This window comes from Scyliorhinus canicula, chromosome 17 (genome assembly GCF_902713615.1).
Source record: "Scyliorhinus canicula chromosome 17, sScyCan1.1, whole genome shotgun sequence".
NCBI classification, from domain to species: domain Eukaryota; kingdom Metazoa; phylum Chordata; class Chondrichthyes; order Carcharhiniformes; family Scyliorhinidae; genus Scyliorhinus; species Scyliorhinus canicula.
This window is the reverse complement of record NC_052162.1, coordinates 27,838,577-27,864,379: the sequence shown is the minus strand read 5'-3', so window position 1 is coordinate 27,864,379 and position 25,803 is coordinate 27,838,577. Positions and strand designations below refer to the sequence as shown.

Below are 25,803 nucleotides of genomic sequence, written 5' to 3'. Positions count from 1 at the left end.
GCCGTGAGGCATCAGGGCTGACCCACTATGATTCTATCTCTTGACTTCTGAATCCAGTGCTTTAATTCTACTCCCTTGGATTTTAGAAGTGGCCCTGCATCCAAATTGGATGGTGGGGTTCTGCGCACTGGAGTGTCTAATCTGAGTGACAAACCATTACATCCAATATCAAGATAAGTTACTTTACTAGGCACTATTCTTACACATGATTAAAAATGTAATGTCGAGAAATAGCAGTCTTTGAGGATCTCCTGTTCCCATCAGTGATTTAGCACGTACTCCTTCTTGAAAACCAATTATAAATCAGGTTAGCATCAAAGTTTCTCTTGGTACCAATGGAATCTGTCCCTCGCCCTTTTCTCCATTCTTATTTCCGTTCAAGTAAATGTATTTTTTGTTGCTTGTCTTCACTATATAGCTTAGCATTAAAAAATGTAAAACAAATTGTAATTTTCATCATCAATCAAAGTTTGTGAAATGCATATAACCACAGGAAGAAGGACTTGCAGAATGTTAGGAAAATAAAGGGAATTTTAAGGGATTTATATTTCTATTGGTAAACATTAGAAATAAGGTATAGTTTTAAGTTGTATAGAAAGTTGTATCAAAGTGGGTTTAATATAGTGTTTCTGTGCCAGGAAGGGTAAAACCTATAGCTAGATTGATGCTGGATAAATGTGTTTGTATGTGTGGTGGTTGGTTAAGTTCCAACTGTGATTCTACAGTATTGTGCTGAGGGAGGGCTACAGCATGAAGAATAAAGGGCACAAGCATGTGGGTGTTGCTTCGTAACTGGGGTCTTGTAAGGTAGAAAAGCATTTAAGTTTTAGTTTAGTTAATTTGATGCCAGTTTGAGATGGGGTGAGAGAGCAGGCAGCTCTGCGAGGAGTTTGTTTGAGTCTGGAAGAAAAGCCATACTATGGACTAATGGTTAAGAAAACAGATGCTAGCAATCTACAAAGTCCAGGTAATTAAGGAAACTGGAGAAATTAAATGTCCAAAGTGTTTGAAGTTAAATGAACAAAGACTAGGGCATTCAGAAGAATTCAAGGCAGAGTAAACACAGTGTTCGGAGTTGGAGACAAATGCAGTAACCAGATTTAAGTGGTACAGCAAACTTCAAAAGTAAAACAAAAGTCTGATGCCATTTTAATATAGTCTGGGTATTGAGAGTTAAAGCAATTTTGAACATCTTGTACAGCCGTGAAGACGAGAAAATCCGAAAAGGGTTGGTGTAAAGTCCTGGGCTGGATCCGTTGTTAAGTTGAGCAGAAACTTTGTTTAAAAGTGTCATTTGGGGAAGTTGGTCTGGATTTCTGAATGCAAACTGTTAAGGGGAAGCATACTTGAAAGAAGATTTTAAAGTGTATTGGAGTTTGGAAACTCTTGTGGGACAATCATCTCTAGGAATTCGGAGGAGAAATCCACAGACACTAACTTGGCTTCAGAGCGGAGTATGTCTTACCACAGTCACCTTCTGTGCCTAAAGGGGACTTTATGGGTTAATGAGACCATTGTAGTTTAAGATTGTGATCTGTGTCAATCCTAAAACCTGTCTGTAATTGGTAAGCTAAAGGCGGAGTAGAGGAGTATTGTATTCCAATTTTGTAATGTTTAATAATGGTTTTTCTTGTTAAAACTAATTGGCAATCCTGTGACTGTTCCTCCACATTTTGTAAAAGAAGTAAAAGTTACTCTTCCCATCCAGTTATAACATCAAGGGGGATCGTAACAAGGAGGAAATAGATGAAAGGCAGATGTAGAAAAATGAAGACAGAATGAGCATGATAACAAGATCAACTAGTGGTATAAACATTTTTTTATTATTTCCCAGATAGCCTGCTTAAAAAAATATTGAATGTTATTATTACGCTTAACTGACTAACGAAGAATAGCTTTGCACTGAACATTACTTGTGTATTTTAAATTCTGAAAGCAAAACTGCCTCGTGTAACCGAAGCATCATACTTGTTTCATTGAAACTTTTTTCACAAGCCTGAATTGAATTATTCTGTCTAGATATTTCATATTTTGCTCTTTGCCAAATAACTGCAATGTTTTTCCTTTCATCTCTTCTAATGGAACATTGAGTACAATATTGAGTTAAAGCACAATGACTAACTTGACTCGCTTTGTGTTTTTTGATGTGAAACAAGTGGCCCTGTAATGAAATTCTGCATTCTATAGAACTGATCACTGCCATAATAGTGTAATGGGGAACCAAGTTTCATTTGATGTAAAACTTTTCACTTTAATGTTGGGCTTTGGTTTAGATGTTTTAAATTGTGACTGATAGTATTCCAAACACAATGATGTGGACTTTTACAGTTAGAATATGGTTTTGGGGGACTCTGCTGCTCTGAGCACATTCTCATGCAGTCATCTGAATGATAATTTAATTTATTTCTTTTTAATTTTCTCCTCATCGCACATGGTGTACTTCCACCCTTCATATCTTCAAATGTTGTTCCTTGTGTTTTATAGATGCTAAACATTGTACAGTTTTTCTGGCATTTTATGTTGCTGGGAACCCTGGACAACCACATAACTGGGCTCAAAACTGCTGATTGTATGTTTTCCGTTAGGGTCAATGAATAGTTATTAGGGAAATTGTCCTTTTTAATTCTGTTGCATATGATGCACATGTTGGCATTGAATGTCATGACAAGGGTTTACTCCGTTTGATTCACCTATTGAGAAAGGAGCAGGATCAGTGGCTGTAGTTCTCTTTGTCAGACAGCTTAGTGACCAGGGGTGTCTCAATTTATGTTTTTGTGTTGAGCTTCATGTATACTTCAGGTTTCATTCTGCAATGAACATTCTGTTAACATTTTGTTGGCCAGCAGACTCAATGGACCAAATGGTCTCCATCGGTATTGGAATATATTGAGCTTTTGAATTTCCAGAAGGCATTTGATTAGATGCCACATCAAAAGTTATTGTAGAAAATAAAAGCTCATGCTGTACGGCAGCATAATGGTTAGCATTGTTGCTTCACAGCACCAGGGACCCTGGTTCAATTCCCGGCTTGAGTCACTGTCTGTTCGGAGTCTGCACGTTCTCCCTGTGTCTATGTGGGCTTCCTCCGGGTGCTCCTGTTTCCTCCCACTAAAGTCCAGAAAGACATGCTTGTTAGATCATAGATTTTACAGTGCAGAAGGAGGCAATTCGGCCCATCGAGTCTGCACTGGCCCTTGGAAAGAGCACCCTACCTAAGCTCATACCTCCACCCTATCCCCACACCTCCACCCTATCCCCGTAACCCCACCTAACCATTTTTGGTCACTAAGGGCAATTTCAGCATGGCCAATCCGCCTAACCTGCACACCGTTGAACTGTGGGAGGAAACCGGAGCACTCGGAGAAAACCCACGCAAACACGGGGAAAACACACAGACTCCACACACAATGACCCAAGCCAGGAATCGAACCTTGGACCCTGGAGCTGTGAAGCAGCTATGCTAACCACTGCTACCATGCTGCCCAAATTAGAATTAGGTGAATTGAACATTCTGAATTCTCCTGATAATTCTAAATTTTGCAGTCCGGAGGTAATCCGCAGTCGATCACAAGGTAACTTAAAAGAACCTTTTATTTACCACGGGGCTGCAACACGAGTGTAACTCCGAGTTACAGCAAGTGAAAAAGCAAATTTTTCTTAGTTACAGTTGACTATATATTCTTACAAAACCCCTTGAGCCTTTCAATCATTAGTCATACAATTAGCTCATTACGCCCCTCCTTCATGTAATTATTTCTTCCCATCATTAGTAATAGTTAGTTCACATGTTTCATAGTATAGCAAGTCTTTATCGACAGTCCTGAGGAGTGTAGTTCTCACAAACAGTTAGACTCCCGCGGATAGTTCACAGGCTTTCCAGACAGCCAAGGCCATGATAACGCCTTCTCACAGAAGCGATTCATTTTACAATGCACGTACACATTTTGCACAAACTTGACATTCCATTTCCCATCAAGCTCTGATTTTTAACTTGACCAAAGTCTCATTCCATTTCCCATTAAGCTCTGGTTCTAACTTGAGCCAAACTCTCACTCCCTCCGTGTACCCGGAGTGTGGCGACTAGGGGGTTTTCACAGTACCTCATTGCAGTGTTAATGTAAGCCTACTTGTGACTCTAATAAAGATTATTATTAACATATCAGTATGGGTAAAAGATTGGCTGCCTGGCAGAAAACAGTACATGAATGTGTTTTTTTTTTCCTGATTAGCACGATGTAACAAGTGGACTTCCACAGTGGGTGCAAGAGCCTCAACTTACAATTCATATCAGTGACTTAGATAAGTGGCGCAAAGGGTGGGTAGCTAAATTTGCAGATGTCACGAAGGTCAGTAGGAAGATATGTTGTGAAAAAGCAGAGTATTACATGAGAATGATTTAGAATTTCAAGATGCAGAGGAATCTAGATGTTCCAATGCATGAGTCACAGAAGGTTAATGGAATGCTACCCTTTTACAAGAGTAATTGTACATAACAATAAGGAAGTTATGCTTCAATTGTTACACAGGGCATTAGTGCAACCGCATCTCGAATACTATGTGCAGTATTGGTCTTATTTAAGGAAGGTTGTAAATGAGTTGGAATAGGTCCAGTGGAAGTTTTCCAGATTGATACCTAGAAAATGAAAAATGAAAACCGCTTATTGTCACAAGTAGGCTTCAAATGAAGTTACTGTGAAAAGCCCCTAGTCACCACATTCTGGCGCCTGTTCAGGGAGGCTAGTACGGGAATGAGCAGGTTGGACAGACTGGACTTGTTTCCACTGCAGTTTAGAAGAGGGCTGACTTGATTGAAGTACATAGGATCCTGAATGGTATTGACAAGGTAGATGTGGAAAGGATGTTTCCTCTTGTGGGTGAGCCCAGAATTAGGGGGCACTGCTTTTAAAATTAGGAGTCACCCTTTTGGGACTGAGATGAGGAGACCTCTTTTCTGAGGCTGAGAGACTTCGGAGCGCTCTGGCTCGAGAGGCTCTGAAGGAAGGGTTATTAAATACTTTTTAAGGCTGAGGTAGCTAGATTCTTAGGCAAGGGAATCAAAGATTATTGGGAATGTGGAATTTGAAACACAACCAGATCAGCCATGATCTTATTGAATGGTTGTGCAGACGCAAGGGGCTGCACGAGCCTACTTCTGCTCCAATTTCCTATGGTTGTAAAAGTGAATCATAGAACGGTTACAACGCATAATGAGGCCTATCAGCCCTACGTGACCATGCCAACTCTGAATGAGAAACTCAACTTCTCTGCCTCCTTGCCTGTAATAGAGGGTCAAAATATTTTTTCAAATGCTCTTAAGATTTTCATTAGAGCTGCTTTTTGATTTTTGGAGATTATATTGATTTTCAGGTGCTCTCTTTTTTTCATTCTCTCTAACTTCTTTATTCATTAACTTCTGTATTTGTGTTGAAGTTTTATATCCATGGAATCTGCTGAAACCCTCAGGATGCCTGGTCAGCCCTCCGTAATAGCTAAGCTATTGAACCAGACACGTAACGTCTTTTTAAGCTTTAAGACAATGCAGAAAGATCTTTGTTGTTGCAGGAGTGCTAATATAAGAAATGGGGCTTGATTATTTTATAAACCAACTTAATTACAAGAAAAGAAAACATAATTTAAAACTTTTTCTTCAGCCTTAACGCTAACAGATTGCATGCAGTTTCAGAACCTTAACAGATTAGTTCCCATTATACTTGACTGTAACAGAACAAGCATCTCCTGTTCCATTATCAGACAGACCAATACTTGCATTGACAAAGCAATTTTTCCTTCTGTTAGGGACATTGGTTCCGAGTCCTTTTGCAAATTCTGCCTCAGTGGCAACTTTCGTGACCTCTCTGCTGTTTCCACAGCATTCTGCCTGTAACTGTTCAAAACGGCAGTTTCTGTCTCTCGCTCTCTGTTTCTCTCAGCGCCGCGCTCGCCCTCAAACAAAGGTTCTACCCTGAAGTGGCCAGACTTGAATCTATTCTCGTTGTCATGGTTGATTGCCCACTCCCATTTATACAAAAGAACAGAGCTATGCCATTTATTTGCAACTAACCTTCCACTGATGGACAAATTGGTCATCAAACTGATGGGCTGATGGCTGGTCAAACAAGGTTATCCTGAATGACAATGGATCTTGAGTGGATCATCCTGGCTGAACTGGGTGCACGGATGAGGTCAAGTCTGAATGCGACAAGGTAACTCAGGCTGTGAGTATATCCCTCTGTCTTTGCTGCTAGCAGTCTTTTCCTTCAGTCTGTTTAACTCCTAAATTGCCTGCTACATCTTGGGCCCTCTTTCTGGACCGAAGTTTCTAATATCTCCCTATTATGATAGCTCATTCTTGCCGTTGTTACCTCCTGGACTTGACTATTCAAATACACACTCCTGGCCGGTCTCCCACATTCTGCCCTCAACATTGAGGTCATCCAAAACTCTTCTGCTTGTCTTAACCTGCAGCAAGCTTAGTTCCCCTATCATGCCTGTATTGGCTGAAATATATTGGTTCCCAATCGAGCAAATTCTCATCCATATTTTCAAAGTCTGCCCCTCCCACCCCAATAGCCTCACCCCTTCCATCTCTGAAATCTCCTCTGGCTTCACAGCTCTCCAAGATATCTAATTCGGGGCTCATGTGCATTCCCAATTTTAATCACTCCACCATTGTTTGCCATGGCTTCAAGTGCCTAGACCCTAAGTTCTTGTAGACGCACACTACGCCTCTCCACTTCTCCAACCCACTTTCCTCCTTTTAAAACACACCTTTCACCAAGCTTTTGGTTTTTTGACTAATGTCTCCTTGTGTGACTGTCGTACTTTATTTTAGAATGCTCCTTTCAGATGTTGCATTAAATTATGTTGTTGTATTGAACTTCAGTTAGTCTGATCTAAATGCTAGTTTATTCATCTAAAACTTTGCGGCCTTCTGACTCCTGCTCCCACATCTTCAGACTTGGTTTACTAGCACTAAAATTCAGTCCAGGTTATTTGTCTACATCAGAAGGCTCTGGCACAAATTTCTGTGGCACTTCACTCAACTTTTCCATCTCCATCCCAATAATGTGAGGTAACAATCTTCCTGCCTTCTGCCGCTTTACCTTTTAGCTAGATTGGCAAGATTGATCATTGCCAATCTTGATCTGAGGTATCAAAGGACAGTGGCTTGTTGCATAGTAAAATAATCCGCTTCATATATGGTGTAATATTTTGTTCCTGTGCGTTTTGTTTTTTAGCCACTGGAAATGCACCAATGAAGTCATGGTATTTCTTTTAAAAATGACTCCCATTGACGTCAGCCAGTATTAAGACTTTATGCTGGCTCCATTTATTGGGAGTGAGCTCGGGTGGGTTGCAAAGTTGCTGTAGGCACACAATGCCACTGGGTTTGTGCTTGGTTCCTTTTCCAAAGTTGTGCCACCTTTCCCAATGTCAGCCCCCTCGCTTGGGGCTTGGAAGTCCGGACTGAGATATCCGCACTGAGATGAGTTTCGATAGAAGTTGTGCGTAGCCTGGATTGTCCCTGAAATCTTTCGGGTCTTTTGGGTTGTTATATATACATTTTTAATGAGGTTTTTACAACCTCCTGAATGAAAGATGGGTTAAATGGGGTTTAAAAAGTTTGGTGCTTTTTCGAAACAAAACACTGTAACAAAGCTTGACTGTTGCCTGTCAACAGTGATCCGAGGACACAGATGGGGGGGGAAAGACACTTGTTTAGAGAAACCGATTTTCGAGTCTGTGCGTGTCAGAGAACGGACATGGAATTTTAAGCTCTGGTAAGAAAAACTACAAGACTATTGGAACAGTAGCTAAATGAACAGTCAGTTACAGAGCTCAATCTTCCAGTGTCACCTCTGCTAAAACTGATCACTTTTCTGAGTTTCGGGAACTCTGCAGTTGAAGAAACAGTGAGTTTAGTGTGTGGGTTTTGGGAGTCTCGGAGAGATAAAAGTTGGATGTGAAGTATGCATTCCCAGGAATTCACTGGAAGAAAACAGTTTGCAACTGTGCCAGTCCCAAGAGCCTTTGTGTCAATCTAGTGGTAATCCATCTCTGATTTGTGTGTCTATAGATCTTGCTGGGGTAAAGGAATAGTGGTAATTTAAGCAGGTCTGGCAGCATCTGTAGGGAGAGAAAATAGCTAACGTTTCGAGTCCAGGTGATCCTTTGTTAAAGCTGGACTCTAAACGTTGGCTCTTTACTCTCCCTACAGATGCAAAAAACCTGCAGAGATTTTCCAGCATTTTCTCTTTTGTGTTTCAGATTCCAACATCCGCAGTAATTTGCTTTTATCCAGTGGTAATTTAACTTGGCTTCCTGTGTTTGTACTATGATCTTTCCAAACTTTTGGGACTGGTTTTAAATAATATTTTATTCTTTGTATTAAAAGTTCATCAGCGGACTGAAGTGAAATTGTTTGGAAACTTTCCTCCATGGTTTCTCAAAAACAATTGGGATGTATCAAGTTGGGTTTCAGACTTGGCTTGTTCAGTATTAACAACAACTTGGATCGTAACTGTGGAAGATCACTGCAGAGTTTGGAAAATCTTGCCCTCTTTTACTTCCAGATGGAAAGTGGATAGCTTGGGGAGAAGGAGCAAGGATTTGGATCCAGGTCAGAAGGCGGTAAAGTCTCCTCTTTAGCCCAGCACAGAATGAGCAAAATGTAATTCTTATTATCTTTACAGAGCCACCCACAGGAACTCTGAAGGGTTGGTTATTTAGAAGGGAGTTGGGGATGGAGTCATTGTAACAGTGGATTAGCCTGTTTCTGATCTGTTGACTGGCGTTTTCAGTTAACTATTTTGATCGTACTCTGTGGTCCACCCTAGCCCCAGGTCTCCTGCCTTTGCTGCTCCAATCTGAGATTCTGTTTCTGGAAGAGCAGCAAGATTGGGAGAGAGAGAACCTATGATTGGAAGAACAATTGCATACAGATTCTGTCTCTAAGTACAGGAATTAATTTTACATGTTGATTGCCCGTGATTGAATTTGCCCAGGCTTCTCTAATCCATAGAATCCCTGCAGTGCTACTTGGCCCATGGAGTCTGCATTGACCCTCCAAAAGAACACTCTACCTAGGCCCTATATCCTGTACTTTTCCCGTAACCCTGCGCATTGATCATGACCAATCCCCACCTAACATGCACATCTTTGGACTGCGGTAGGAAACGGGAGCACCCAGAGGATACCCACGCAGATGCTGGGAGAACTCCACGCACAGTCACCCAAGGCCGGAATCGAACCCGGGTCCCTGGTGCTGTGAGGCAGCAGTGCTAACCACAGTGCTACCCTTGTGACTTTCATGGAGGAATTCACCTGATTCCTCCTCATGTAGTTCAAATATTGTCTGGAACCCTATATTTTCTTTTTGGATAGTTAACCAATTCCTCCATTCCCTTCTAAAAGTCACGGTTGAATCTGCATCCCAGAACCTAACCACATTTCACATAATAAACAGGTTGAGTGAGTGAACAAATGCATGGCAGATGCAATATATGTGGATAAATGAGAGGTTAGGGGCCTCACGGTAGCATGGTGGTTAGCATCAATGCTTCACAGCTCCAGGGTCCCAGGTTCGATTCCCGGCTGGGTCACTGTCTGTGTGGAGTCTGCACGTCCTCCCCGTGTGTGCGTGGGTTTCCTCCGGGTGCTCCGGTTTCCTCCCACAGTCCAAAGATGTGCGGGTTAGGTGGATTGGCCATGTTAAATTGCCCGTAGTGTAAGGTTAATGGGGGGATTTGTTGGGTTACGGGTAACGTGAGTTTAAGTGGGGTGATCATTGCTCGGCACAACATCGAGGGCCGAAGGGCCTGTTCTGTGCTGTACTGTTCTATGTTATCCACTTTGGTCGCAAAAACAATCTTTAGCCAGATAATCTGCCTTCCTCAGCATGGAATGTGCAACAAGACTTTGGTGTGTTCTTGTACACCAGCTATTGAAAGTAAGCATGCCGGCGCAGCACTCTGTGAAAGCAAATGATTTGTTGGCCTTCATAGCAAGAGGATTATAGTATAGGAACAGGGATGCCTTTCTGCAGTTACACAGAGCCATAAACATTTTTGGTTTCGTTTTCTGAGGAAGGATGCTCTTGCTCGGGAGGAAGTGCAACAAAGGTTTACCAGACTAATTCCTGGGATGGCGGGACTGACATAGGAGGAGAGATTAAATCCATTAAGATTATCTTTGCTGGAGGTTGGAAGAATAACGGGGGTAATCTCATAAAAACCGATAAAATTCTAACAGGGCTAGATGTATTAGCTGCAGGAAAGATGTTCCCGATGATTGGTGGTGGTGGAGATGGGGAGGGTGTTGAATAGCAGGGATGACGGTCTGAGGAGACTAAATAGACCATTTGGGACGGAGCTGAGAAATTTCTTCACTCCAGAGTGGTGTTCCCCCCCCCCCCCCCCCCCTCCAAACCATCAAGATCCATGGTGAGCCTCTGGACAATGTGGATCATTTCCCATACTCCTGCTGATCCTCTTGGCGTGAGCAAACATCAATGATGAAATCCAACATTGACTCCAATGCGCCAGTACAGTCTTCAGATGCCGCATCTGAGGAACAGTGTTTGATGACCGAGACCTCAATTCTAGCACCAAGGCTCATGGTCTACAGCGCAGTCATGGTCCCCACCCTCCTGTGTGCATCAGAAACATAGACAATGTACAGCAGGCACCTCAAGTCTCTGGAGAAATATAACCTAACATTGCCTCCACAAAATCTTGGAAGAGTAAGCAAACCGATGTGAACATCCTCTCCAAGGCCAGTATCCCCGGATTGACGCACATTCTCTACCACTGAAAGAAGTTGGGGTATGCTTTCAAGAAGGAGTTGGGTATAGCTCTTGGGGCTAAAGGGATCAAAAGATATGGGGAAAAGTGGGAACGGGTTACTGAGTTAGATGATCAGCCATGGTCATAATGAATGGCAGAACAAGCTCAAAGGGCTGAAAGGCCCACTCCTATTTTCTATGTAAATGTTTTCTTGTGTTGCGGAATGTGACGACTAGGGGCTTTTCACAGTAACTTCATATTTGTTACAATAAAAAATTATTATTTTGTGGTTCTTTCACCATTCACTTTATAATGTTCTCTGGTTCTTGACCCTTTGCTAGTGGAATCTTCGTCTTTCCAGACCTTTCCTGATTTCCTTTTAAACCTTCACTTTAAAAAAGAAAAGCTAGCTTTTCCAGTCTGTCCACATAATTGAAGTCCCTCATCCATTGTCAGAAAGCTTTCTGCATCCTGTTGAACGCCTTGCATCCTTCCTAAAGTGCAGTGCCCAGAATTAGACTCACCACTCCAATTGAGGCAAATCCAGTGTTTTTATAAAGGTTCATAACTTCCTTGCTTTTGTATTATGGCTCTATTTACAAAACCATATTTAAAAAAATAAATTTAGAGTACCCAATTATTTTTTCCCCCCAATTACGGGGCAATTTGGCATGGCCAATTACTTCCCTGCACATTTTTTTGGGTTGTGGGGATGAGACTCATACAGACACGGGGAGAATGTGACAAAACCATCTTAACCACAATCTGAACCTGCACTGCCACCTTCAACAACTTATGCACATAACCACCCCCAGGTCTTCCCTCTCCTGCACCCCTTTTAGAATTGTATCCTTTATTTTATGTTGTCTCTTCTACATCCTACCAAATCCATCACGCCACATTGTGGTGAATTAAGTTTCATCTGCTAGATACCTGCCCATTTTCACAAGCCTGTGTCCTCCTGAAGAGGTAGTGACATGGAGATGATATTCCTGGACTTGGGGCCTAGGCAGCTTGAGGCACAGCCTCGAGTGGTAAAGTGATTAAAATTGGATATGCAGAAGAGTTCAGAATTTAAGTGCAGACGTGGAGTGCTGTGAGTCTGGAGGAGATTAGTGATGAGGGGTGAGGCCATGGAGGGACGTGAAAATATTGATAGGAATTTTAAAAGCAAGATGTTGCTTGACTTGGAGCCAGTGTAAGTCAGTGAGCATAGAGGTGAAGGGGGCATGGGGCTTCGTATGAATTAAGCATGGACAGCAGAGTTTTGGATGACTTCCAGCTTACTGGAATGTTACTTGAACAACTTGTTTGAATAAGTGACTTCTGAAATAAAAGCAAAATACTGCGAATGCTGGAGATTTGAAATAAAACTCTGTAGGTCCGGCAGCATTTATGGAGAGAGAAACTGTAACTCTTGAGAACAGTGAAATCTGATTTATTCCAAATCTAATTTATTCCAAAAGAAAGTGCATTGACCCACTGTAGCAGTTCTCTATCCCTTTGCAAATATGTGGAATAACCTCCTGTGTGATGGATGGACAGTCGGTGAGGATTTAACCTTCAGTTAGACCTATACAAGTACATAAAGGCCCACATAGAAAGGTTCCTCTGTTCAGTCCTACCACAAGCACTGTAAATTGAGGGGATATGCTGATGCCAGACTGGTAGAGAGAGAACATGCTTTCTGTGTAGCCAGAGGCTGAAATGACTTGACCTTAATGCAAATAGAAAAAGGTGCAGGAGCCATTGAGATTCAAATGATCGGCAATGCTATGTGTGCAACCTCCAATCTCCTGAAGCACACTAAATTACTGGAATGCCTGTCGAATGTTGCAAATGCTCCTTTCTATACATGTTGTGCTGAGCTGTTAATGTGAAAATCAGTAGTTTTACTCAAATTTAGGTTAAAAATGTGCTGTGATTGTTTAGTTTTCGGTCAGTTTTTTGATTTAAAGAACTGACCAATTTTTATAAAATCAAAAGAGAATTTCAGAATCTTTATTGTAACTATTACAGGAGCAGAAATAATCTATTTGGCCCATTAAATCTGCTCTACCTATCAGTGAGATCATAACTGACTGATTATGGCTCTAACTACACTTTCCTGCCTTCCTTCCAGGTAATCCGACACTTGTCAAAATATCTACCAACACAGTCGTGAATGTGTTTGGTGATCCAGCTTCCATTGCTCTCTGTGGAAGAAAATCTATATTTGAGTAGAAAAATTCCTTCTCACCTGTCTTAAATAGGAGAACCTTTATTTTAAATCTTTGCTCCCTAGCTTTAGATTCACCCATAAGGGGAAACATCCTCTCTGCGTCTATCCTGTCCGGTCTCCTTTGACAGGATCTTTTATGATTTAATAAGATCACCTCAGAAATCAACCTAGTGAACCTCCTCTGAACTGTAAGTATACTCAAGTAAGATCACCAAAATTGTACACCGTGCAGCAAATGCACTCATCGATACCCTGTACAGTTGCAGCAAGACTTCTTTACATTTATATCCCCCCCCCCCCCCCCCCCAACCCTGTGCAACAACGACCAACATTCCATTTGTCTTCCTAATTACTTGGTGTACCTTCATGGTGACTTAGATTCATGTACAAGCACACCCAATACCTCCCAATCTAGCAGAATTTGCAGTATTTCTCCATTCAAATCTGCTTTTTTATTCTTCCTGCCAAAGTGGGCGACCCCCCCCCCCCCCCCCCATGTTTCCAAATTATATTCCAGCTGCCAAATTTTTGCTTACTCATGTAGCATGGTGGTTAGCATAAATGCTTCACAGCTCCAGGGTCCCAGGTTCGATTCCCGGCTGGGTCACTGTCTGTGTGGAGTCTGCACGTCCTCCCCCTGTGTGCGTGGGTTTCCTCCGGGTGCTCCGGTTTCCTCCCACACTCCAAAGATGTGCGGGTTAGGTGGATTGGCCATGCTAAATTGCCCGTAGTGTCCTAATAAAAGTAAGGTTAAGGGGGGGGGTTGTTGGGTTACGGGTATGGGGTGGATACGTGGGTTTGAGTAGGGTGATCATGGCTCGGCACAACATTGAGGGCCGAAGGGCCTGTTCTGTGCTGTACTGTTCTATGTTCTATATCCCTTTGTAGATATTTTGTATCTTAATTTGTCTATTAATTGGAGGATGAGTAGCTGAGTCCCCAACGCTAATCCCTCTGTAATTCTTCCTATAGTTTGCCAAAGGGCAGCACGGTGGCCTAGTGGTTAGCACAACCGCCTCACGGCGCTGAGGTCCCAGGTTCGATCCCGGTTCTGGGTCACTGTCTGTGTGGAGTTTGCACATTCTCCCCGTGTCTGCGTGGGTTTCACCCCCACAACCCCAAAAATGTGCAGAGTAGGTGGATTGGCCACTCTAAATTGCCCCTTAATAGAAAAAATAATTGGGTAATCTATAGTTTGCCAAATGACCATTTATCCTTTTTCTTAAATGTATTTATTGAAAGGAACAGGAGATTCAGCAGAGCCACGCCTCTGGATCCTGGGGTTCTTTCCAGCCCACACAAACGCTATGATTAACTTATCTACCTTGATGAAGAAGGTCTTGGGGATGAAGATCGGGAGGCTTCTGAATAGGAAGAGGAACCTTGGTAGCATGTTCATTTTATATTGTCTGCACTTCAGGGAGAGCGGGAGCGAGTCCCAACTCTGCAGGTCTAATTACCTTTTCCACTAGGCTGGACTGGTTCCCCTTGTGGAGCTGTCCAGTCGTGGGCTATTGGAATTTAGTCTGGGCCAGTTTGAGCGGCAGCGTACTTGGCTCTACTTCTTTCCCCTGGAGGTTGACCGGGAAGATTTTGTCCTTATTCAGGTTAAGGTTGTAACCCAAGAAGACTCCGAACTCCCTCAGAAGTTCCATTATCTTTCCCACGCTGGCTAGGGGGTTTGAGATGTAGAGGAGCAGGTCATCTGCATAGAGTGAGACTCTATGCTCCGTGTCTCCCCTCTGGGTGCCTCTCCACCACTTTGCTGATCTGAGAGCGATAGCCAGTGGCTCAATTGCCAAGGCGAATAGCAGCGGGGATAACCCCGCCTCCAGCCTCTGTGCAGCCAGAAATATTCAGAGCTGGTAGCGTTCGTCTGTACATCGCCATGGGAGTGCTGTACAGCAGTTCCACACACTAGGTGAACCCTGGTCCAAACCCAAACCTTTTCAGCACCTCCATGAGTTACTTCTATTCAACTCTGTCAAAAGCTTTTTCTACATCCAGTGAGATGATCACTTCTGGTGTCTCCTCCCTGGGTGGGGTCATAATCACATTCAGCAAGCATGTGTTCGCTGACTGCCTTTGACAAACCCAGTCTGATCTTCCGCTGTAACTTCTGGCAAGCAACTCTCCAGTCGCCTTGCCAGAGCCTTCGGCAGGATTTTGCTGTCAAGTGTCCAGGAGAGAGAGGTCTGTGTGACCCACACTCCGGCCCGTTTGCAACCTCACATCCATGTACTGTGGAGGGCGGTCGGGATTACTATTGCCGAGTATTCTGCCCCTACCACTTCTGGAAGCACTACCTTATCCATTACAAAGAAGTCTATGTGGGAATAGGCTTTGTGGACATGGGAGAGGAAAGAGCTCTTTCTCCCTTGGATGCTTGAACCTCCACTGGTCCAACCCCCATCTGCTCCATGAAGGTTTTTGGTTATTTTGCCATTCCTGATTTTTCCCCCGATCTGGATGTGTCGTTAGTTCCTGGACACGGTTGAAGTCTCCCCCCATGATTGGTTGGTTGGAGTTGAGGTCGGGGATCTCAGCCATCGTCTTTTTAATGAATTTTGCACCGTCCCAGTTTAAGAGTACCAAAAGACCCCTTCTAGTATCCCACTAACCATTATGTAACATCCCGTTGGGTCAGTCACAGTGTTCGTCGTTGTAAAGTCTGTCCTTTTTGTTGAGCAGTAGGCCCACTATCTTGCACTTGTGTCAAAGCACACTCTATGTTTGTGCTACCCAGCTGTTCCTTGCCCTCAACCTGTCCTTCTCTCTTAAAAGACTATGTCGACCCTCGGGCTTTTGAGATGGGTGAAGACTCTGATCTTTTCAGTGGTCTGTTAAGTTCCCACACGTTCCACGTGACTATTCTGATTGGGGGGGGGGGTGGTTCTGTCCCCCATTCTCCTCCCCCTCCTTTGGGGTCAGCCATATGTGGCCATGTCCCTGCACAACGGGGTTTCCCTTTGTTCATGGACGATCCAAGATCGCGACCATTGCCTTCCTCTCATCAACCATCTCTACGTGCAACCTAATGGGACTAGAATTCTACCCATACACCCTCCCCCCACGAGCCCCTCTGTCCGTGCAGTGCCCCCTTCCCTTTCCCCGTTCTGCTGTTGTCTCCTCTCTCTTTCCCCCCCCCCCCCATGCCCCCCATTTGCTGTTTACCCCCAGCTCGCTAGTGCGATGGCCCTCCCCTGGAAACTGATGTTTTTGTCTGTCCCCCCCCCCCCCCCCCACATCCCAAGCACAATTGCCCCCTCCCCTTTTAGATTGTGTAAATTCACATAGTGCATAATTGTCCCTCACTGTTTCTGCCTGAGTTCATTCTTTCATACAAACTCATTTGCTTCTTCCAGCATGTTGAAATAAAGATCTTTATTGTTGTACGTGACCCATATTCTTGCTGGGTGCAACATGCCATTTCGCACCTTGCTTTTAAACTGTGCAGTTTGACCCCATTGAACTCAGTCTGGTGATTGGCCAGGTCAGCTCTAATGGCCTGATACTTAACGAAGGCGTACTCCTCGGCCACCTTGGAACTCGCTCCTTGTCCTGAAACTTGTTTTAGATAGAGGATCTGGATCGGTGCAGGCTTGGAGGTCGAAGGGCCTGTTCCTGTGCTGTAATTTTTCTTTGTTCTTTGTTCCTTGTGGAGTTACACTATTATGTTGGTTCCCCCAAGTTGGGTTTTTGTGTGAGCAACCTGTGGGCCAGGTCCACTTCTGGGGGCTTGGCGAAGCCTTCCTCTCCGACCAGTTTCCGAACAGCATCGGAACCTATTGCATTGGATTCCTGCCCTCTGCATCCTCCAGTAGCCCAATGATTCAAAGGTTTCCTGCTTGTCTACCTTCTCCTTTAGCCCCTTCAGTCTTGCTATTGGTGCCTGTTTAACGGGTTAAAAAAGGTCTGGTGAAAAGTTCCCAACGTAGAGCCACCTTTCGTGGGACCATTGCGCTCATGGCCACCACCGGAAGTCCAATGACCATCTATCCTGTTTCCTGTTCATTAGCCAGCCCTCTGTCCATGCTAATAAAAATAAACAGAGTCATGCAGTGTTTTCTTACGCAATAACATTTTACTTAGCACTATATCAAATGCCTTTTGGAAGTCCAAATATGCCACATCTATTGCATCCCTTCATCCTTGTTCCATCTTCAAAGAACTCCAATAAATTTGTCAAACATACTTTCCTTTCACTAAACTATGTTGATTTTTGCTTAATTGCACAATGTCCTGCTTAATAATGATTCTGCCATTTCCCAATGACTGATAAATTGAAGATTACAATTAACGCATTCATTATCTTTGCAACCACTTATCACAAGATCCTAGAATGTAGACTGTCCAACCCAAAGGATTTGTCAGTATTTAGTCCATTAGTTTTCCTAATTTGTTTTCTCGAGCGATGGACAAATTTAAGTTCCTGCCTCCCATTTTTCTCCTTGATCTCCCACTATTCTTGGGTTGCTTTTAGTGTCTTCTACTGTGGAAACAGGTGCAAAATACTTGTTCAAAGCGAAAGATTCTGCCACTTCATTGTCTTCCATTGGCGACCAACGCTCACTTTAGCTACTCTATTTTCCTTTATTTATGCATACAGTTTTTACTAACTGTTTTTACATTTGTTTCTAGCTTTCTCTCATACTCCAATTCTCCGTTTTTTTTCTTGGTCTTGCAGTGTTAATGTGAATCTATTTGTGATGCTAATAAAAATTATTATTAGTCACCCTTTGATTTCTAAAATTTGCCCCATTTTGTGGCTTACTACTAATCTCCGCAGCATTGTACGTCTCTTCTTTCAATTTCATAGCATCCTGAACTTCCTTAGTTTGCCAAGGATGGCGCATCCTTCTCAGGCTTTCTTAAAGTTTTGGAATATCTCAAATGTCTGTAATTGCTTTTCACCTGTTTTCCCATTTCAATTTACCCAAATCTGTCTTCATATCTTGAAATTGTTTTTTATTTGTTAAGACTGTAGTTTCAGTCCTGCATTTCTCACCCTAAACTGAATGTGAAATTCTAGTATGTTATGATCGCTCTTACCAAGATCGTTCTTTACTATGAGATCATTAATTAATCCTGTCTTATTAAACGTTACCAGATCTAAAAAAGCCTGATACCTGGTTGGCTAAGATCGTATTATTCTAAGAAACTGTCACAAATACACTCTATGATTCCAGGCTAACGTTGCCAATTTAATTTGTCCAATCTTTATGCAGATTAAAATCTTCCATGATTATTGTAGTACTGTCCTTACAAACCACCATTATTTACTGATTTCTACTCCTGAGCTACTATCTATAAATTACTCCTACCAGTGATGACTGCCTTTGTTATTTTATTAAATCCACTAAAAATGATCGTCCAAATCAAGATAATTTCTCACTGCAGTTCTGATCTAATCCTTTATCAACAGCCAAAAGTTAAATGGCTATACATCATTAATAGTAATAGAGGGACAATTTTGCAAAATTGTGCACCAGATACGACTCTTCACCTGCCAGAAATATGGTAAGAAATTAGTTACCAACTCAACCCGTTATCTATTAAAACAAAAACATATTTATTGTTGATGTGTATTGCAAATCAAAGAAACCCCACACTGGAATCCATACTGTCCCTTATGATTTTCTGTGTATCTTGTATGTTGCACATTGCATCATTATCTTTGTTTTAGTCTATGATGGTAGCTACGATATGTGTTTACAATGCATTACATTGTTTTATTAATTCTACATGCCATTTTGATGGAATAGCAGTGTAGCAATTTCATTTGTTAATGGGATAAGTATATAACATTCTATAAAGTGACTTATAGATAAAGTCAAGTGTGTATTCTGTCCAGACTTCCCAATACAATTCTCAAAGATTGTACGGGAAGTTTGAAAGAATTCTATGGAAGTAAAATAGGAGATGTATATTAAATATTGATTATTGCAGGCAGAGTCTCAAAACTGGCAACTTCGGGACCGAGTCTGTATTGGAATTTGGGTCTTGCGGCCTTTCAGGGAAGGGTGCCGAAGCATTTCAGTACCTGGAGTGTAATTAGATAAAGATAGACAGCGATCAAATCTAAATCTAAGGCAGCCACGTTGAAGCTGGATGATGCTTTTGGCAAGGCCACAACTTAAACGTGTTCACTTTGGGTCACAGGAGCACTTAAAACATTCAAGATCAAAGTTGTTCAAAGAAAGCAACTTCACAAACTTTTCTGAGCTGAGTTGGTGGGAGTCGAGGGTCTCTCTGACCACTACGAGAAGTGACAGGTGCATGAATAGATCGCTACTGGGCAGCCTGTCATTGCAACAACTCGGCAATCAAGCCAATAGGTTTTCTGCACTCATTTAATCGCTCCTAATATTCTTCATGGTCTGCTTAAAAAAGAAAGTCTGGTTTTTGGGCATCGCTGATTTTCGGATGGCTGGATTTGAGGTACTGTCTGGATTACTTATGTTGAATACAGAATTTTACAAAGTGTCTAGTTAGATCTTTTAGGAACAGTAGAGCATAACCTATGAAAGTTGTTTGTAAAATGTTGTATCTTGCCACTGTAACCCAGTCATATATTCTAAAATATGGGATAATTCACAACGCTTTATGAATCTAGTACACATTGCATTTCCCACATTAATCTATTAAGCTATTAATACTACAAGAATTGTCAGCCAATATTCGGAGTCTGTTGAATGTTGGTTCTTTCCCCGTTCGTTGGGCCCGGGCTGGTGCTCCTTGTGTCTTTAGATGCCGAGAAGGCATTTGATGGGGTGCAGTGGAGGTATCTTTTTGAAGTTCTGGAAAGATTCTGTCTCGGGCCAAAATTGATTTTGTGAGTACGGTTATTGTATAAGAATCCCTCGGCTAGTGTTCATATCAATGCCTTGAGCTCGAGGTACTTACAATTGAATAGCGGGACAAGACTGGTTTCTGATGTCATTTCTTGCTCCCCCCCCCAACCCCCCAATCTATGTGCATTGCCAATTGAACCCTTAGATTGCTTTGAGGGCTTCAGGTGAGGGGAGGGGTAGAACATAGGGTGCCCCTATAAACTGATGATTCACAGCTTTGTTAAGGACTCTGAGACACTGAGGAGCTTTGGTTCTTTTTCGAGATACAAGGTTAATTTACAAAAGAGTTAGTATGTTCCGGTTAATCCCCCAGGGAGGGGAGCCAACTTTGGGGTGTGCTGCCTTTTCGCCTGGCCAGCTCTCATTTCAGGTTTCCAGTTCTCTGGGTGGTCCATGATTGGGCCCAGCTCCATAAATTGAACTATGCAAGTTTCCTGAGTACGGTTAAGGCTGATTTTCATAAGTGGAATAACCTTCCCCTCTCCTTGGTGGGTAGAATCCAGTCTAATAAAATGAATATTCTCCCAAGGATTTTGTTTCTTTCTCAACGTCTTCCTGTTTTCCTCGCTAATGTTTTTTTTGCGGGTGTTAATAGGTTGATCTCATCCTTTATATGGGCGGGCAAGACGCCAAGGTTCTGCAGGACAGTTTTTCAAAGGGATAGACAGCCGGGAGGCCTAGCATTGCCAAATTTGCTTTTTTAAATTATTGGGCAGCCAATGCTGAGAAGTGCTGGGGTGGTGCAGTGACCTGGGTTCCAAATGGGGATAGATGGAAGCGTGGTAGTGTAGATCTTAGTGCACTGGGGAAGGCATCCTTCCATTTTCTCCCGCAAGGTACTCCTTGCACCTTTCGGATATGGAAATAATTCGGGTAGTACTTTAAGCTTGGATCCGTTTTGAGTATGACCCTTATTTGTGCCAGTCATCTATTTAAACAGTGGAGACTGGACGCCACGTATGGGGTGTGGGGAGGGAAAGTGGTTTGAGAGATTCGAGGATTTGTTTGTGGAGGGATGATTTGCCAACTTGGAGGATTTGTTAACGAAGTTTTGGCTCTCGTGGCCGAACTTGTTCAGGTACCTCCAGATAAGGAATTCTGTGTGAGGGGCCTTCCCGGCATTCCCCGTGGCACCGTTAGCGTCTATGACGGAGAGGACCATTTCATTGGCAGGTTGGAGGAGGTTGCATGTCTGGCATTTACAGGCGGATTCTGTGGGAGAATTTTGACCCGGGGATGAGATGAAGGTGGTGAGAGGGGGAGTGTTGGGCCCTATAGTGGATGAGGTGTGGAATGAGGCTTTTGGTATGAACTCCATGTGTGGCTTGATCTGATCCATCTTAATGTGGTGCACAGGGCACACTTGATCAAAGCTAAGATGAGTGGCTTCTCGCCGGAGGTAGAGGACAGTAGCGAATGGTGTTCTGAGGTGTCGGCCAACCCCACACACTCGCATGGGTGGCACGGTAGCACAGTGGTTAGCACTATTGCTTCACAGCGCCAGGGTCCCGGGTTCGATTCCTGCTTGGGTCACTGTCTGTGCAGAGTCTGCACATTCTCCCCGTGTCTGTGTGAGTTTCCTCCAGGTGCTCTGGTTTCCCCCCTCAAGTCGCAAAAGATGTTCTGTCAGATAGTTTGAACCTTCTGAATTCTCCCTCTCCCTCTGTGTACCCGAACAGGCGCTGGAATGTGGCGACCAGGAGCTTTTCACAATAACTTCATTGCAGTGTTAATGTAAGCCAGCTTGTGACAATAATAAAGATTATTATTATTATTATTTTGGTCTTGCCCCAAACTGGTAAGCTTTTGGGTCTCCTTTAGCACCATGTCAGCAATTCTGAATGTTGATTTGTAACCTTGTCCCCTGGTGGCCATTTTTGAGTGTCAGACTCAGCCGGGGCCGCAGATTGGCATGAAGGCAGATGTCTTTGTCTTCGACTCGTTGATTGCCCGGAGGTGAGTTCTGCTGGGATGGAGGTCACCTACTCCACCCGGTGCCTAGGTACGGTTGGGTGACCAAATAGAATTATTGTCCTTGGGGAAAGTAAAGTACACCATTAGGGGGTCAGTTGAAGGGTTATACCAAAGGTGGCAACCATTCATTATTGATTTTAAGGAATTAGAAATTGTCAGTGCTGGGGTTGGCGGGCGAGTGATTTAGGAGGTAGTAGGGGTGTTTGGGAGTTTCTTTTTTGTTTCTCTTTCTTTTTGTGGATGCGGTATGTACAGTTTGTTGGGGTTTTGTTATGCTGGTTTTGTGTAATATCTGCTAATATCTGGGTAATGTGGGTTCGGTTATCAAATTTACTGTTAAATAGACCCTCCTTAATAAAAATACATTAAAAAAAAACTGAGGACTGGATTTTGTGGTAGCAATACGTCAGTTGCCATCATTGTTCCTCTGAAACTGATATCAACTTCTGGAGTTTGCACATGTGCAGTTGAATGCCCAAATCCCAAAATTGCTGTGCTTCTCCATAACATACCCTGTGGATGTCCCTGCAGACTGCAATCGAATAGAAATCTCTGAACTGATGAGAACCTGCTCTTTCACACTGTCAGCCTTGCTGTAAAAACACTTGGAAAAGGTTGCACCTTATATAATGAAGTGAAACTGGATTATTAAAGGGATGTCAAATTAATTATGTCTGAGAAACCTCTGGCTCTGAAAAATGTATTTCTGGAATGTCAATTTTCTCCATTATGATAAATACCACCTGTTTTAAATGTTTGTCTGACATTGCGGATTCTGCCTTATCCCATATGTATGTCCCAATCATTCATTTCCCAAAAATGTAATTCCAAAGTTGTGCAGGATTGGCTACTTAGCGTCAAAAGGTTGGGTGGGTTACAGAGATAGGACAGTGGATTAGGCCTAGGTCTGGTTGCCTTTTGAAGGATTGGTGCAGACTCGATGGGCCAAATGGCCTCCTTATGCACTGTAGGGATTCTATGATAATTGGTAAATTTTACTTTCTGGCTGACTATCTGTTTGATGACATCTATGTTGCTCACCATCTGGAGATCCCTTGACTTTAGAACAAATTTACAATGTCAGAAAAGAGGCAGAGATCAAGTTGATTTCTTTCAGGTCATTTCCAATGCCAACTGCAAAATCCAGGCCCATAAATCCATGATTTTGTAATGGTCTGAATTTCCATTTCATGATGGATCTTTTTCTGTCTCTTGTAGTGCCCTTAAAGACAGTCGCTTTCCTCCAATGACGAGGGAAGAATTACCACGGCTTTTCTGCTCAGTGTCCCTTCTTACCAACTTTGAAGATGTTGGGGATTATTTAGATTGGGAGGTAAGTAATTTTTACCAAATCTCCTAGAAAAACTAATTCCCTAAATTGATACTAATGTAGTTCAAAATAAGTTCAAATTGCATTCTCCTGAGGTTGTGGCAGCAATTTTCAAAAAGGAATTAGTTTGTTTAACTTTATAATGGAAATTTTGGGGTGGTTTTTCAATAATTTGAAGCCACTGTAGCCCACCTGGGCAGGGAGTTAGAGGGATGGGCATATACTTGGATGTATACTTGACATGCCCCATGACCTTCCCCTTTTTGCATCCATATTATGCAGCATTTCATTGAGTATCTTGGTGCTTTTTGGCTAGTCAGCATTTATTGCATATTGCTGAGTGCAGGAGGTTTTTTACAATGTTGTCTTAAGTGACTTGATCTCAAATGGCCTCTGTTGCTATCTCCACTTCTCATTGAACTTTTAAAAAAAAAAAGTTACAACAAAGGTTGAAAAAGGTACATCTTTGGAAAAGGAGTAAGTCGAACAACCCCTCTGGCCTGTTCCACTATTCTGTTCTGTTGGATCATAGCTGAAATGTTCTTTGGTGCCATTAAGTTGTCTTACTCCATTTCCCAAATTTCAGTTGACGTGGCCTATTGGAGGAGATCCCACCTTTCCAATACCTTTTGTGGGTGGAAATGTGCCTCTTGATTTCACAATAAACTGACTTGGCTCTAATTTCAAGGTTGTCATATTCTGAGGTTCTTGAAGGAGTAATGATTCACCAGCCTCGTGTACAACAGCAGCTTGTGTTAGTAACGTAAATTAAGCATCCTATCTTCAGAGGAGCATAGGAACATAAATAAAGTAATAATTGATGACGGAAATATTAGGAAAGGTGATTCAAAGGCTTTCAAAGAGAAACCGGGCTAGAGGAAGTTGCAGAGATATTGGGTAGGATTTGCATACAAGATTTTTGAATTAAATGCATTGTGGGTCAGGGATTCAGTGTAGTTCAATGAAGATGGGAGGTGATTCATGAGATATCTGGTGCAAGATAGAATCCACACTGTAAAGGTTTGAGTTTATGAAAATTATAAGATGTGAAATTTTTGTTGTGGGACAGTTGAAAGAAAGCCAAAGTATAGTTTCTGGTGGGTACAAGTGGCTTTAAAGCTCAGATCAGGGTTTCATTGAGCACCAAGACTGCAAACAGGGTGAGGATCAGTGAAAATGAGCAGGAGGTTAGACCAGGGCCAAAATCAATTACTTCACTTCCGAATGTTGAGCTGTATGAATTTGTGACTCATCCCAGGCTTTGGTGTGCATCAAGCAACCTGCCAGTACAAAGACAGAACTGGATATCATTTGTGTACATTGCAAAATTTCACCTAGTGTCTCCAAGTGCCCTTCTTAGCCCAATTACGGATATACAGTAAATGCTGGCCTTCCTAATGATGCTCAAATCCCGTGAAATAATTTTGTTTTAAGTGCCCAGAGATAGCAAGTGGATAAAGAAGGGCTAACTGTTAAATCCTTGAGGAATGATGAAGTTGACGGAATGGGGGAAAGAGATGTGTAGACAGCACCCCAGATGGGTAGGAATTGAACCATACAGGGTCAGCCATATTGGACTTCAGGAGGATAGAATGACAGCTGAGAGATATACATTTTGATAGAGAACTGTGAGCTGATACCTTTCTTTGAGTGTGCAGAATGAGGAATACCTGATGGAAAAATACTGAAGGAGCTTAAGTAGCAGACACCCAGGGTTGCAAAAGTGCTTGTACAAGTAGGAAAAGTCATGAATGGAAATTATATTTAGGGTTTTATGAAGACGGTGCATAGTACAAAAGCAACCACTCCAGCTCATTGTGGATGTGAAATTTGTCCCAAGACTGATCATCCTCCATTGCCACCATTATCATTTGCTGCTCATTGTCTTAACTTCAAAACTCTGATCTTCAGATCCATTTGCCTCACTGCATTTTCCTTCTATTATCTCCTCCAATCCTCCAACTCAACGTAATCTTTGCTCATCTAACTATGGTTGATTGTGCTTCTGCCCCATCTCTCAATCACATTATGTCATTGGTGTATTATTGCCCAAGCCTTTGGGAATTCTGCTCCAGCGCTTTGGGTATCTGCCATGCAACCCTGTTTGTCTTGCTACCTCTTGTGCCTCAAAATTTGTTTGTTTGACCATGTTTTCCGTCTCATCCCATAATTTAACCCCACCCCCTCAATTTCTTGCTCAGTTCCCATTGCCATTCCCTTTAAAGTGCTCTAAGATTGTTTTTACTGTGCTATATAAATGCAAGTTTTTTTTACCATGTTGATGTAATTGAACTTTGCTGTTTAGTTTTAAGGCAAGAAATCGACTTTTGTCCATTCTCAAAGGCAAATGAGTACATCTTTAATTCTCCTACGTTGTGCAACATCAATAAAATAGAAAAATAAAATGACCTCTGAATGCTATTAGAAAAGATGCCTAGAGTGAGTAAAAGTTTATGATATCATTTTGGGGTTCAGAGTGGTTAAAGCATTGAGAATGAAGCTTAGTTTAATATGTAGTCACAGTGAATTTACTGACTTGTAACCCTCTGGCATCATTCCTCTAACTAGTATGAATATCTATTATCATAACTGTTGGTTATAAGATATTCCCATATATTTTGAAGCACATTTAAAAATGTG

General features: G+C 42.5%; 1 protein-coding gene across 2 annotated transcripts in view; it reads left to right on the top strand.

Annotated features, from left to right (window-relative positions):
• The window catches only part of LOC119952399 (AMME syndrome candidate gene 1 protein homolog), a 270,285-nt gene that overhangs the window by 220,393 nt on the left and 24,089 nt on the right, over positions 1 to 25,803 (top strand). For both annotated transcript variants that reach the window (XM_038776118.1, XM_038776117.1), the window contains one exon: positions 23,052 to 23,166. In XM_038776118.1, coding sequence (XP_038632046.1) covers positions 23,052 to 23,166 — 115 coding nt within the window. The remainder of the gene's footprint in view (positions 1 to 23,051; positions 23,167 to 25,803) is intronic.